This window comes from Cyrtonyx montezumae, unplaced genomic scaffold (assembly GCF_038088225.1).
Source record: "Cyrtonyx montezumae isolate F1298 unplaced genomic scaffold, pur_monq_1.0 scaffold_11, whole genome shotgun sequence".
NCBI classification, from domain to species: Eukaryota; Metazoa; Chordata; class Aves; order Galliformes; family Odontophoridae; genus Cyrtonyx; species Cyrtonyx montezumae.
Window position 1 is genome coordinate 17178484 of NW_027071837.1, and position 15669 is coordinate 17194152.

At 48.7% G+C, this 15669-nt stretch overlaps 1 protein-coding gene across 1 annotated transcript in view; it reads right to left on the minus strand.

Annotated features, from left to right (window-relative positions):
* Window positions 1–1652, minus strand: part of MAMLD1 (mastermind like domain containing 1) — a 73047-nt gene extending 71395 nt beyond the window's left edge. Inside the window, exon 1 of the mRNA XM_065729735.1 lies at window positions 1380–1652. Within this exon, the coding sequence (XP_065585807.1) occupies window positions 1380–1433 (54 nt within the window). The 5' untranslated portion in view covers window positions 1434–1652. The remainder of the gene's footprint in view (window positions 1–1379) is intronic.
* Between the last annotated feature and the right edge of the window lie 14017 nt (window positions 1653–15669).

A 15669-nucleotide genomic window follows, 5' to 3' on the forward strand; every position in this document is an offset into this window, starting at 1 on the left:
AGGGGCAGCCCCCGGCCGTTCGGCATTACCGGGGATTACAGGGCCGAGCGGGGGAACACTCGCGTTACATAACGGGGGGTGCTACGCCCCAGCGGAGGAGAGCCCAGGGACGGCCGCTCGTGGGTCTGAACGGAGCTGCACGGGGCGGGCAGGGGAGGGCCAGCGGAGGTCATTCCCGCCCCCTCCTCCCCCCCACGCCCCCTCGGGACCGCCTCGTGGCGCTCCGCCCGGGGCTCCGCCGCCTTCCGACGGGGCGCGGCGCGGCCATCACGCGGCCGCCGGGGCAGCACCGAGCGGGCGGCTCCGCGGCGCCCCCGCCGCCGCTCCCTGCCCACGGCGGGGCTCCGCCGCCGGCCCCCGGGAAACAAAAGCGGCCTCGGCGTGCTTTGTTCCGGGGAGGCGGCGGGGGAAGCCTGCGAGGAACGCGAAGCGCTGCCCTCCGCCGAACGGCCGCTCCGCGCGGGGCCCCGGCGCGTCACCCCGTGACAGCCCCTGCCGGCAGCGGCCGAACAAAGCCGCCGTGCCCCGGCCCCGCCGAGCCGAGGCCCGAGTCGCCGAGGGGCGGAGCGGCAGCCGGCTCCGTGCCGGCGGGCGGAGGGCGGTCGCGGCCGCCGGGCCGGGCCGGGCAGCGCCTCGGGCGCCCTGCGGGAGCTCCCGGCCGCGGGATGAGAACCCGCCGCAGCCGGAGCTGCGGGGCAGCCGCACGCGGTTGGGTCTCCCCACGCGAACGGTCCCACGGAAAGCAGCACGCGCCGCGTCCCGCGCCTGGGGCTGTCCCCGCGGCCGCGCTCCGTTCGGGAGAGCCCCGAGGCTGCGGGGCTCCGCTGCGCCTTTTGTTCCGAGTCCCGCCGGTGTAACGCGCTGCGGGCTCCGAAGAGAACCGGGCACGCCGCCGCTAACGCAAATACCGGGAGTTCTTTAAAGAAAAAAAACACAACGAATACAACAAAAACGCAGCCCAGCATCGGGCGCTTCTCCCTTCGCGTGACACCTTCCCGGAGGAGTCCCCGCGCGGTGACGGCTTTACCCTCCCCTGTCCGCTCTGACTTTAAATGAGAATCCCCCCGGCCGGCCGTGAAGGCGAGCCGCCGGCGTTCAACGCAGCGCTGCCGCGATGCGGCCCCAGCAATGCCCCGGCCCGCGGGCGGTGACACGGCCCCCCCGGCCCCCCACCCGCCGGCACGTCCCGGCCCCGGGCCCGGCAGCTCCCGCGGAGCGCGGCGGTACCCTCGGCCAAGTTCTCGGGCTCCGCTCCGCCGCCGGGAACTGCCCCGAAGCGTCCCCGAAAACTTTCCCTGCCCGGCTCGGCCCGCGGGCTGCCCGGCTCCTTCAGCGCAACTCCGACTTCCCCGGCGGTATCGATTTCAGACGCTGCTTACCGGAATATGCGGCTCCATACGTGGTGCTTCTACCCGCTGGGAAACCAGCAGCATCTTGGAGTGGGGATCAACCAGCTTTTAGATCCACTTTGGCTGTATTTAGCAAAGCCCGGCACCGCGGAGGACTCGGATACTGTTTTCTCCTTTTAGGTTCCAGACAAGTTCATCCTGGCGATGCAGTTTGCTAATGATTCACTGTCTGTCTCAATCTGCTCGCTACATTTCCATCAACCCACAGCTTCCTCACTTAGAAGGTGGAGTTTGTGGGGTTTAAGTTACTGATAGGCATATCTAAGTGCTGTGTCACTCAAAGAGGAGGAGACACACGCGCACTCACACACACTCTCACACACACACCGCTCCGGGCTTAAAGGGGAAGCAGCGCTTTCCTCTCTTCAGGAGCTGGAAACCTCAAAGAGCCCAGGAAATTTCTTCTTCCTGTACGTAAAGGCAAAAATCCGGCAGCCCGTGGACAGCATTTTAACGCGCAAAATGACGCTGAGCATCTTCAGAACCTACTTTGCAAAGCGTCAATTTCATCACGTGCAGAAGTGGGCTAGCTCCAGAAAACACTGCCGTGGATTGAATTTCTCCTCCCCCCCCAAAAAAATAAACAAATAAATAAAAAATTAAAGCGTACAAATCACTGAAAAACATGCCATGGGCACAAAGAGCAGAAGTGTCATCTCCTGTCTTCATGCCACGGCTATGCAATATTCTGCACTCTGAACAGTCACAGAAGGGTTAAGCTCAGCTCGCACACAGGTGAACCCAGGTTAGCAAGAAGGAAGCAGCAGAGTTGTTTCATTTCCCCGCTTTGTGCTGTGTGCATATTTCTGAAGACAGATACGAATCCGAACTCAGCGCTGCCATAAAACCATGCACCTCTCTGCCTGCAATCACACCCGTCCCCACTGCAGCTTTGATCTGTTGGCTCTGACAGACCACCAGCTGTAAGCTGGGAGCCCACCTGCACCTCTCTGGGAAGAGCAAACTGCGGGCAGTGAGGGCAGCTGGGTCCCCAAATAATGGCATATACTGGCATTATTTCATTATCCTCCTAAATCTGCCCCTCCGGCCCCCCTGTCCTGGAGGTGCTGGAAGCCCTGTCCTGGTTCAGTGGCAGCGGGTGAGAGGTGGGAGATGTCGCACCCCAGCTAATGAAATGGAGATTTGTACCAACTATAGCAGCAAATTATGCTCTACAAAGTTAAGAACTTGTTTTAATAAAACACGATGACTATGCCTAAATGCATAATGTTGGAGACAGAACACTTTCCTGAAAGATTTCTGTACAACTCTGATCTTCAACTTGCACTTGGCTTATAGACCAAGCCCACCCGTGCATGTTTCGTAACAACCCTGAGCTAACAAAGATCAGCAATATCAGTTCAGCAGCAGGGATACATCTGCTTGCACCTTTGCTCACACCTCTAGCTCATGTACGGAAGGCTTGGATGCCAGGATTCCCCTGTTCACAGGCAGGGTAGGCTGGGCTCACCGAGCACACTGCGTGCAGAGGACGGATGCGTGGCAGGTCCGTGCCGTGCTTCTGTGCAACGCCTGTCCCCACACTCATCATCTGTCTGGAAGCTTTGGAAAACCACGTCACTCATGACTCTTCCCAGTCACCTGAAGTTCCTGACATGCAGCAGAAGTCGTAAGGACTGTAATTTGTATGGTTCACCTCATAAAGCTGGGCCCAAGGGCTTCCCCAGAAGGAAGCGACACGAGCGGGGTCACACAGCTGCAGGAATCTGTCCTGTGCCTCATGCACCATGTCGCTGTCTTACTTCAGTTGTCCAGGGGATCTGCTTGTCAGACGGTGGCTGTGCCCTCCCTGGGACGGTGGGAGGTGATTTGAGTCCCTGAACACTTGCGTGGGAATGGAATTGACATGGGGCCTCTCCTCAGCCTGCTGCTTTAATACTCATGGAAGCGCATCGTTCGCTTTGTTCATTTCATAGAAGTAGGGTCGTTTCTTTCCCAGCTGAGATGCCTCACTCAAAAGCCAGAGCCTGAGAGCTGTGAAATACACCTGGAGACAAACTCTGATGGGAGGAGTGTGCTGAATGGTGTTTTCTGAAGCATGCACATGGGACCAATCCTTGTCCAGTACTCCACAGTTTTTGGACAAATGGTCTTTTAACCTACCTAACGAGAGCTGTTAATTGGCAGACCATGAGATGCAGTTCCAGCAGGCAGGGGCTGCCCCACTCTCCTCTTGTACACCAAAGGGAACAGCAGCTGAGCAGTGCAAAGGGTTGGCCACAGATCCACTCAAGGATTCATGAATTTCTCAGTGATCTAAAAGTAGATGGATGGAAATCATGTAATGCTTGCTACTTGCATGTTTTTGACCTGAAATGGAGTAAAATCAATGGCTTTGTCTGAAATACACTTTGAGTGTATGTTTACTGGGAGCTAAAACTCAAAGTAAAGCTCCTGGGGAGTGAAGTTGCATGAACTGCAAGACAAATACACAGCTAAATTCAAAGGAGAGAGTTGGGGTGGTGCTGTGTGGAGTCAGGAGTTGGACTCAGTGATGCTGTGCCAACTCAGGGGATTCCAAGGTTCTATGATTCTATGTACAGATTAGATCTGCTCCATCCCAGAGCAAAGATAATTATTAGGCTGAACATAAGTGGGGTGATAAGGAAGAAAAAATACACACAGCCAACTGTGTTTGCTTTCAAGGAATGAAGAATACAAGCTGGCACAATCCTAAGTCTGTACCACACAAACGAGAACACAAGAACTCTCATTCTGCATCAGATGAAAGGTATACCTAAAAGAGTAATTTTCTGCTGGATATGATTTTCAAAAGGCACTTACTGAATCTGCCCGGAGGGGCTGTGGATGCCCCCTCTCTGAAAGCACTCAGGACCAGGCTGGATGGGGCTGTGGGCAACCTGCTCCAGTGGGAGGAGTCCCTGCCTACAGCAGCAGGTTGGAAGCAGGTGATGTTAAAGGTCCCCTCCAAACCAAACCATTTGATGATTCTATGAAACTGGGGAGATCGTTACCACAGATGGGTGTTTCAGAACAAATAGGATTCTAAGAAACATTACTTTTAGAGGAATAAGAAGCTTCAAGGAAAAATCTTTCATTTGAGAGCAGCTGACTGCAGTTACACTGCAACCATCCACTGATTTGGACATGAAAGAAGACTGCAGCTGATGAAGGCAACTTTTCCTTTGGTAGGTCATTTTTTTACATGAATGCCCATGGAAAAGCATATGGGTGAAATCACCGAAGGATGGACTGACATGCTAACATCAGTGAACTAGTTTAGGAAGTTATATAAATCAAAGTGAGTGCTGAATTTGTCTCCTGCTTGGAAAATAGACAGAGCTCTAACCAGAATCTCTGTGCATAGCACTTAAGAGTTGAAAACATCGTTGGTAATTTCCCTGTGCTTTTGTAAAAAGTTGCGTAGCATCAGGTATCAGCTCCTGCTGAAGTATAGGTTGAAGCCAGGCTGTGAATGTCTGCTGGCTTGCCAAATGCTTGTTCCACCAAAATCTGCTTTGGACTTATATTTTAAATACAGAAATCAATTATTTGCATAGCTCAAAAATACACTTAAGCACATGCTTAACGTTGTGTATGACTCTCGGAAATGGAAGGGATTACCTGAGTGCTTAGGTAAGCACACAGATATGTCTGCACATCGGCACTGCTGGGACTTGCTTTCACGAGGCAAAATCCCACAGCCCTACTGACAGCTCAAACTCGAGACCACTACCCATGATCTTCTTGGCTAAACACAAGTCTGCTGATGTCACCCATGCTTTTTGTTTTCACTGGAGTGAACTCTGGCCTGCAGGTTTAGCTCTGCAGAGTTCTGACTCCTTGCATCTCTGCTTGCTGCCAAGCCATACAAAGACACAAAGCTCTCCGAGTGCAGATCACCACCAGGACGGAGGCTGGCAAGCAGCACTAGATGAATGTCAGATACCCCGTGTGCATTCTTCAAGGCCAAAATATTCTTTGCACAGGACTCGCTGTCATCTCAATCTAAATCTCAGATAATTCTTCCATTAAAGACATAGAGGCTGATACAAGTGAAAATAATATGACAGCAACAGTAGATTGAAAACTTTTTCTAATTGGTGGCACTTCCCAGGCTCTGACCTGTGCACACATCCCACAGTGCCTGCCTGGTGGTGTTGGTCTGCCAAGCAAATGTGGGCAGGTGGCATTTCACAGATCTCCATGTTAGCGATGGGCCTGTGCTGTGGGGCACGTCTGTTTGACTCCAGCACCCATCTGAAAGTAAGGCATCACCGAAAAGATGCAGTAATGTAAAAAGGGTGTAGGAATAATTCTAGATTCACTGTTGCCTCGCTGCTAGATCACACGGCTCACACACGTGTGCAGTGATCAGGGACATGCAGATCTGACTCTGCTCCTAATAAAGTGAACAGAAAGGGAGATTCTGGTCCATACTTGATGCAAGACTCCAATTACTTTAAATATGTAAATCTGCAACAATTATTCTATATTCATTGTTTTAGAAGAGAGGATCACAAATTTTTCCTTCCCTCAGGAAATAAATGCTCACCTTTCTTCCTTAATTTTACTTCTCATTCCCAGAAAGGTCCTCTCTTCACTAGAGCTGGTGCTACATTTTTAAGTATTCTCTGTTTCATGACTGTCATCTATTCTTTCCATGCCAGATACATGGCAAAGTTAGATATTCTTCAACTCAAAACAATCTACATGAATATTTATGAACTACCTGATGGCAGAATTGGCCCTGAGATTTAAAACCATAAAACCCACGGAAGCAAATGTTACCCCTTTCCTTTTGTCAGAGATCCCTTGGATCAAGCACAGAAATTGTACTTTTATGCTGTTGCCAAGAAAATGCAAAACCCATGCATATAACATCCTATGTTCTGTTTATTAAAGAAGAGTGTCTGTAATGACACAGATACTCAGCCAGGCTAGGATGTTGTCAATGTCAGTTTGTGATTTACTAGAAATTATTGATTTAAAATCTTGGTTTCCCAGGGCTACCGAGCATATCCTGTCATATGAATATGCATCCATTGCTAGCGGCTGCAGCCTTGTGTAAGAAGTGTGTTGTCTTAACTGGTGTCAGGTTTCTTGAGCCAAAAAAATAAAGCTCTCCTCCCCTTCGGTGCAGGAACACAGATCAGCTTTTAAGTTAGGGTTCTATGCCCAATACCATCTCAGCACAGCTCACACAGCTATGGCACCCATCCAGAATTTTACATTTTGTTTTGAAAATGCATAAGCATTTTCCTGAGAAAATGCATTCTTTAGAAAAAGGCTCTCGAGATTTAAATTGTGAGGTACTTTCAGCCTCAGACTTCTGAGACTTCTCTTGTACACGAGGAAGCAAGTTGGACCTTAACTCTGTTGATGTGCAGGTCCGTCACAGGCATGTTATACAGCGTACGACGGTGAAAGGCTGGTGGGGGCAGTAACTTGCCCTATATTATAGCCAAGAGTGACAGCTGAATTGCCAGCACTTGGAATATCTGTGCTCTTCTCTTTCTGCACTGGGAGTCTGGGCACAATTGCCCTCTCAGCTGAGGCCTGCTGTCCCCCTGCCCATCCATCACTCCTGGCTGCACCTGCATGGCATTTCCCCCTCAGCCTTTCTCCCAGGCCTTCAGTTGTGCATGTCTAAACCCAGCTCTGATCCCCAAGGAAGCTCTCTGGGTTGGGGATGGCTCTGCCTAGCCTGCTGCCTGGCTGTGCCACGCTGCCCTGTGCAGCCATCCCGTGCTCCCTGTCCACTGATGGACACTGATGGAGAGCCCACGTGTGGTGCCTTGATGGCTGTCATTGGCTGCTTCTGGAAGTTCAGTGGGATTTGGTGAAAGGCACTGACACTTGTGCTGTGTGCTGCTTCTGGCGTAAGCCCATCTCAGTGTTCACAGCATGTTTTTGTTTGCGCGTTTTTCTTCAAATCAGAAATCTCGGCTTTACCATCACTTTTCTCTTATCACTCCCATGTCAAAATGAATTACCTATTTACTAAACTACAGAACCTTCAGGGCCAACAGCACTGGTAGAAATGACAGAATCAACAGGATGGTATTTTTGCACAGGCCACATGGATTAAGATGGGAACAGTGGGAAGCGGTGCAGCCCTTGCATGCTGTGCCAAACCTTGCAGGTCAGGATGGTGAGAGGTACGGCTCTGAGCCTGCGCACCCAGCAGCAGTTTCCAGCGGGCTTAGGAATGAACCTTCACACTCCTTCTGAGCTCACTAGCTCTTCCTTAAAGTATTTGAAAACGATTTGCTTTTCCCAGGTTACAGAGATTATCTCGCTCCTGCAAGAAAAGGAAAGGAGGGAGTGAGAGAGGATGGGAAGCACCACAGCTCCCCATGGCCACGGCACTTGGTGTGGTCCCGAATTAGTGCCAGGGGCTGACAGCAGCATTCACTGCTGTGGGGAAGGGGCAACTTCACCTGGCTACTGAAAGTTACTTCTGCCACAGCTGTTTGAACAAAACATGCGGCAATTCAATTAATTCAAGCGTGTCCTCTCTTTTCATGGGAAAAAATGTGGGAAAAATCCAGGCAGAGAATGAATGGCATCTAGTTTAATGAGGAACTGCACAAAAAGAGAAAAATAATGCTTTTCTAAAACGTATTACATTCTGTGGTAGCACCATATGCTATTTTCTTGATCCTGGTAATCCTGATGTATTTTTATCTTGGCTAGAACCAAAGAGGGAGCTACATGAGGCCAAGTTCTTCCCACATATCTGTGTTGAAGGCAGTTTACCTTTGCTCTGTGAATCTGAACCAACAGACATGCATCTCCTGCACATCACTCCCTTATTTTCTCTCTCTATCCAATGTTGGCATTTAAATGTAATTTTCCATATCCTGAGCTTTTGTTGAAGCCTTTTTTATTCTGGAAATTCAGGATTTGAAATCATGAGCTCCTCCTGCTTCAATTGAAGGATCAGATCCACTAATTAACTGCAGCAGCGGACTATAAATTGCTCACGTTCCAGACAGAGGAGAACAACAAAAAGCCACACTGTGTCAGTGGGGACGTATTAACATATATGTAGGGCTTCATTCTTCTCTTAGTTGAACAGATATTCTTTGATCAGTTCTTAGGAATCACTTCAGAAGCGGGTGGCATTCTTCCGTTATTAGAGAGGGAAGAATAGCTTTAACTATGACATAAAAAAGGGCTGCCACTAAGTTGAGTTGGGTGGATTTGAAATGCCTGTAGCACAGGATGCACTAACCCTAGTGTGCTAGCCAGATGATGGTACTCCCTTTCCTGTGTGCAGCAGCCATACTGCTCCTGTAGGCACACAGCCCTCTGAATGCTTATTACAATAAGCAATAATGTGGCACAACGAGACTGAGGCTTCTGGGGAGCCAGTCCTAGGATGTAAGCAATCACGCTCGAAATTTGCCAGGAATTTTGGAGGCTTTTTGTAAGGCACTAGAATGAACATTTATCACAGTTTCTACAGGGGCTATGGGAGAGTATTTTCAAGACAGCTGAATTGAAATCAATAACAATGAAACCTAGCAGCACGGAGGTAAGAGCAGTTTTCTCTGTTGGGGCTCATCTGTGATACAGAGATGATGCCAGCTCTGCTGTTGTACAAACACAGTGGGTACAATTTCCAATTATCACATTTCTTTCTGTAAAATCTTCAGAGCATCTTCAGTGTTAAAATAATTGATCCTTGGTTGACAGCCTTCTCGATTCTGCCCATACAGCCGGGCCAGCTCATCCACTGCCCTACAGCAGGACTGCCCACACAGCCTGCAGGGCGGGGAAACAGGAACCTGTGACTTTGGGCACAGTATATACAAGGGAAGCAAAGCAAATTACATCCCAGCAAAGCAAGGAGAGCCAAATGGCAATTTACCCATGCGTTTTTAGTGTTGAGGAGAAAAAAAAAAGGAGAGAGATTTTCCTGAGATGAGAGTTCAAGTGTCCCTGACCATTTAGTTAGCAATTCACATTATGCTCATCCTGATGGTATGTGACACCCAGTGACCACATTGCCTTGTAGCTTTTTGCCAGTCTAAAGAGAGGCGTGGTTAGCATCCCGGAGTCACTCTGGGAACCAGGAATACACGTTTGGGAGGCATCTCTCCTAATGGGCATGGCTGAACTGCAGGCCTGCCCCAGGCAGACAGTAAGCTCCATCTTGTTGTGCTGGTGAAGGGAAACTTCTTGGTGCAGCAAGGCCGTGGAGCTGCTCAGAGCCTGCAGGGAGGGTTGGCTCCTGAGGCCACACAGAGGAGGGAATTTCTTCCACAAAAATGTGTCCTGTGCGAAGGACACTGGTGGCCAAGTCTGTGAAACTGTAGCAAAGAAGGGTAGCATGGGCCACAGCAGGCTTTCTGCATTTAGGCAAGGTCTCAATCCACCGCTGTTTATAAGTGTGGTCAGTAGACTGCAAGCCTCTGCAAAGATGTTCTGAGTGCTAGAAAATCATAATAAACTTCTCTTTCTGTGCCCCATATCTTGCGAGCAGTTCTTCAATCAGCAGCCTGTTGGTGGGAAGACTCAGCCAAACAGCAATCGGGCTTCTAAACTATTTCAATTACCTCTAATGAAGAAGGATCAGGGAAACAGCCCTTAAACACCTTAAACAGATCAGCAGTATAAATAGACAAAATGACTCTCCAGAGAAACCCCCAGACACTTGCCAGGGTTGGCTTTGGAGCCAACTGTGATACAAATGCATGAAATATTAGTCGCTTAATGGTTGTGATGTGTTGCTCTTTAAAGGTTACTGTCTTCCTGTCCAGACAGGGCTGCAGCTGAATGATGAAGTGAGAGGTTTTTGAGCACCTGCAGCTCCCATTGGTGTCAACAGGAATTTGGGGTGACCAATGCTGGACCAGAAAAACCTGACTGCACGTGATATTAAGAAATCCCAGGGCTACCACCCTCCTGGGCCCCGGCCCTGGAGGCAGCACTTGGCTGGCAGAGCACTGGGAGTGAGGGCTCTGAAAATGCTATTGTTTGGGAGACCTGAGCAGAGGACGGGGCCGAAGAGCTGGGCTCTGCCATGGCTTTGGGAAGAAGCCCATCTGTGGCTGGAGAAGGAGCACAGTGAGTGTTGCAAAAAGTACAGCAAGGCAGGATTTTGCTTCCAAGGGAATTTCCTTCTCTTCTCCATTACAAGCCTCACCATATACAAATAGCTGGCTTGTTATTGCAGCTCGAAGGAATGAATGAGCTCAAAAGAATGTGAAGAGGAGAGAATGCTACAATTCCACTGGGAAGAGCTGCTGCTTTTTTATTTAGCTTCTCAGCTTGGTTAATATTTTACTGTGGTTCAAGAGCAGCCCCGTCAGAGCGCTCAGTCCCATGCTGTATAAGCGGACACACCTCCAGATTGCAAGCCCTGCACCTGCCTGCAGCCATCCAGAAGCACTCCGTGCATCTGCATGTTTGAAAGTATCTCACAGTTCTGTTTCCTGTAAATGTGCACTCAGCCCTGCACGCTGGCAAAATGCTTAAGCCGAGTTTGGGAGTGTGCAAAGACCTGGCTATGGCCGGGGGTGGGGTGGGGGACCTCCCCAGCATGGGGCTTTTTGTGAGGGAACAGCAGCACCAGGTTGGTGCTCATGAAACCTGGGTGGCTCCAGGAAGTCACACACAGCCTCAGCTGCATGCAGTTCACATGGCAGACAGTGGCCACAGGCTCAGTGGGGCTGAAATGCCGGGCTCAGGCCCTCAGAACATTGGGTCGGGCTCAGCATCGCCAGCAGAGCCGGACAGGATCATGGACTGCTGCACAGCACAGCTCTCAGCCTGTTTTCCTAAACTGCAAAACCATTAAATATTTAGGTGGCCATATGCAAATCATTTAAATTCTGTTTCTCGGAAGCGCACCATGTCATGCAGACGTGCTTTGTGCCAAGAGCCTCTTCCTACGCTTCCAACAACTACTTGTTTTAAACCTGTAAAGGACTTAACTAATGGCTAATTGTTGGCCACCTTTTTTTCAAGGGCATTTATAGATGAAGGAGGAGGAGGAAGAAACAGAAACCCGGAGACCTGGGCTTCTCTCAGAGAAAACAAACAGAAGAAAACACATTTTTGTGCACGTACCAAAGAAAACCCCAGGACCTCCCTCCTTTTTGCAACCCCCCTCCAAGGGTTACAATTTGGCAGTTCAACAAATAAACAGCCCTTTATTTAGGAGCTGCCTGGCAGACACCGAGTGCTCCAGAGGCAAGGGCCCCAGATCTTCCTTTCTTCGTGTCACTGTGGATTTGCTTGTGGAAGTGCACGGCACCATGCACCGAGCCCAGCAGCTGAGCTCATGCTTCAGGCATTCTCCCAGGACCGGGGGGAGGGGGCTCTCCGCCAGCTCCCGGCCGCCTCTCCCCTCACATTTGCACACACACAAATCATGTTATCATAGTGAAAATATGTAAGAATTCCAGGAAGCAGAGGAAGTTTGTGTGTTGACCTTAATTTTTTTTTTTTTTCCAGAGGAAGATCACTGTAAATGTTAAAAGGATAGTGGATGCTAGCTAAATTCAAATGCAGATATTTCAGTTCTCGTTGCAACTGTTTCTTCTGCTGTGTTTTTCCTTTTAACATTGGTGCTGTTTGTGTTTTACCCCACGTGGGCAGTTAGATCAGGTGAAGCAGAATTGGTGAGAAGCTCTGTTGGTTTTATCTGGATTGTTAGAGGAGTCCAAGCGTGTTCTGGCTCCTATTTTCCATTACAGTAAATTTGGGTGAGACTGTTTCTGGAGGGGAGGGAAGGAAAGGGTGGATGAAAGTGGACTAATGCTTCAGGATCCTGTGCATGGAAACCTGGTTTGTTCTGCTTTACAGGGCTTGAACTCTCACAATGCTGATCTATTTGGCTCCAGACCCAATCGTTCTTTTGAAAACATGGGAGTTTTAAACCCGCAAGTGTCTTTGGGCATACCATAGCGCCCTAAGAGTGATCAGTGTGCCCACACACCCAGCATCATCAGCCCCAGGCAGAGGCTCGCACCACAGCCCAGCCCCAGCGCAGGGCTTCCATCACTGCCACACCACAGCCTCGGGGGCCATGGACCCATGGAATATCCTAAGTCAGAGAGGACCCACAGGGATGCTGAGTGCAGCTCCTGGCCTCAAATGACCACCAAAATTCCACCCATATTCAAACCAGTGGTCATCAGTGCTCACATGCACAAGGTTCTTACACACCTGTCCCACTGCTCCAGACCCACACATGTGTATGCTCACACAGAGCCAGGAACGTAGGACTTGAGTCTTTAAATACTTGAGACTCCCTCAATCCGTGAACAACAGGGTGACACAGACTTGCACTTGTGAAATGGCAAGTTAAAAAGCAAACAAAGAATAAAATGTCCACAGACACGCTTGCTGACTGACCAACAAGAAGCACAAATATTTTCACTGGGTGGCGTTAATTGCAGGGGCCAGACATCTCTTGGCCTGGTGACCTCAGCTGGGAGCTCTAGCTGCACACTGCAGAGCTGGGTGCTTGTTCAGTGCCAGGGCTTGTGCAACAAACCATGGGCACTTTCCATTTTTCTTAAATAAAGCATGGCTACCACACATTTAACCTGCAAGAAAGAGTTGGGTTTGTGAATCTTTTGGACCGCCCATGATTTTTGCAGACCATTCTCTTTCATATGCTCCTCTGTTGCACACATAACCACCAAGCCCGGTTCAGTTTTACAGAAGCAAGCCTGTTCTTCTAGCTGGGAGGCAGCCTGTGATGTTTCCTAGGGCCAGGCATCCCCACCCAACAGCTCTGCTGAAACAAGGCCATCTTGGTGAAGTAGCCTGAGCAGCTTGCAGTGTCACAGGCCTCACTAACACCCGTGACAGTGCAGGGCTTGTCCCACAGAATCTCTTTGCTCAGTAGATGCTTCTCTTTAGGTTTTCTGAATTCACTCCTCTCCCCTTCCCTCTGCCTGTCCCTTCTTATGCAAATTTCAAATGCACACCTTCCTTGTCTGCCTCATCTCAGCATAAAGTAAAAAAAAAAAGATATTTGAATTATATTTTGGTTTTCCAGATATTGAGACAAAGAAAGAGGGCAAGACAAGCTTGCTACTCCAAATGTTTTGGTGCTGAGACTTCTTTAAGCCTACAGCCCCCTACCAGCTGCAGTCTGGATTTATACCACAGGGAAGAACAGAGTAGAACCAGACTGAAGATTAATCAAAGCCAATTCTAGCCTCTGTTCCACATGCCTCAAAGATTTAAAAAGTAAAAATAAAAAATGAGGGAGCTTTGCTTTGGCAGTAAGCATTACAACAAAAAAGGAATGTTCACAAATGGGCTGTGAAGAGAAGATGTGCATCGTAAAACTTCTTGGTGTCTCCAGCCATCGTGGTGGCTAACCCAGGCATGCCCAACCCGGTATGCCCCTCAGCCATCAGCAGAATAACAAAGCTAGTTTTCTGTAAGAAAATCTATTTAAATAAAGTTTTCGGGTGTAATCCTCAGTTGGCATAAATGGATGTGGCTGGGTGTCAATTAATGCAGCTGCACTTAGCTAGATCTGCTGAGGAACAAGCCTCGGCTTTCTATTGCAGGAAAACACGAGAACTCGTGGTGTCCCTGTTTTGAGGGGTAAATAAATACACAGGTAACATACAAATCATTGTATTAAGGAATAAGAAATCAGGAAATAAGAATATGCCAGAACTATTGAAAAGTCATCTAGATCTTGCAGAAGGGTATGTTCCATCTTTAATGGCCTGTACAAGACGTTTAAAAGAATTAGTGATGTCTTCAAAACATCTTTCTCAGTAAAGACGTGACTGAACCAAACAATGCATGCAGTCGCTATGCAGCAAGGCCCCAGTTCATCAAAGTGCTCGAGCACACCTTTAGCTTTTAGTGCATGAGTGGCTTCATTGAAGTCCTTAGTAATTATGTGTTTTGCTGAATCAGGACCCGAATTTATTTGGGGCAGGAGGACCTTAATATCTTCCAAGGAATTATACTTATTAAAGGGGACAGTCTATAAATTAGTATTTAAGTTAAAATCAATTTCTAGATAATACATATCCCTAAAAGACAGATTGTTAGTTTGTATGAGCTTTGTAACAAAACTTTAATTAAACCCTTTTTAAATAAAACCTGTCGTACATTATACTGCTAATTGACTTGACCTGGTACAAAGAGGACTCTGCCAGCTAGAGGAGACTAAAGGAGATTATTCTGTCTGGTGCTGCAGTGATTGTGTGTTAATAAAATTTATTTCTGCAGTCTTGCCCAACTCCCTATTGTGTATTCAAGAAATGTGTGGGCTCGAAGCCAGTCATCACAAAGCAAAAAGTAATAAAACCTCAAACGCTGACTTTTTCTACCCCACGTTCTGCTGCTTTGCTGTAGCACAGACTACTTGGTGCGTTCTGCTTTCATGCACACCTCAGCTAGATTTCTCACTTCTATTTTTTTCCCTATTTCTTCAAGTTATGTAAATCCCTACATCTTATTAATGGGAGCACAGTAACAAGGGAAGGATAATTACAGGATTCAGAAAGCTCGGTGATGAAATATTCTGGGTGTGGCAACCATTTTATGACCATTACACTGATCACATACAGTATAACACATCTAGCAATTAGACAGACATGCTTAATCCTCCTGGATGAGACCTGTTTCACTTACAATTCATTTGTGTGGGCCAAATTCTTCCTTCTCCCTCATGCAAGTAAATCTGAAACGACCCCACGCCAATCTGTAGAATTGTGTTGGATTGACTGTCATGTGAACGGCAGCAAAACATGACCCACTGACTTCACAGAGGTACTCCTGGCACACGCTGGGCACAGCCACAAAAAGCAATCGCAAGAACTTGTGCAAGAAATATGGGGAATAAATAGGAGGACTTGGAAGCTCCGCTATGTGATCAAAATGATGAATTAATTGGCATGAGAGACTCGTTGGGATAACTCAAATGACTAGAATACTAATATAGGTAGCATACTTGGTTCAGGAAAAATGGGGTAAAACAGCTTCACTCCTCACTGAGAAATGAGGGAAGAAATGAACCAACTGAAAATCCCTCCCTGGTAATAACAGAGGGCAGGAAGACAGGTGCTGTCATGGTGGGGGTGGGGGTGTCTCGAGCAGAGACACAAAGAACAGATGGACAGAGCTGCTTCTCATGGAGGACCCAAGATGAATCATCCATGCAACACACAGGACTTGAAGACAGTGGAAGGACACGGACATGAGAGAATGGAGATAGCAGCCAGGACACAGAGTATCACAGGATGCTATCTCTCTGATGACAGAGGAGCAGGCTGGAGAA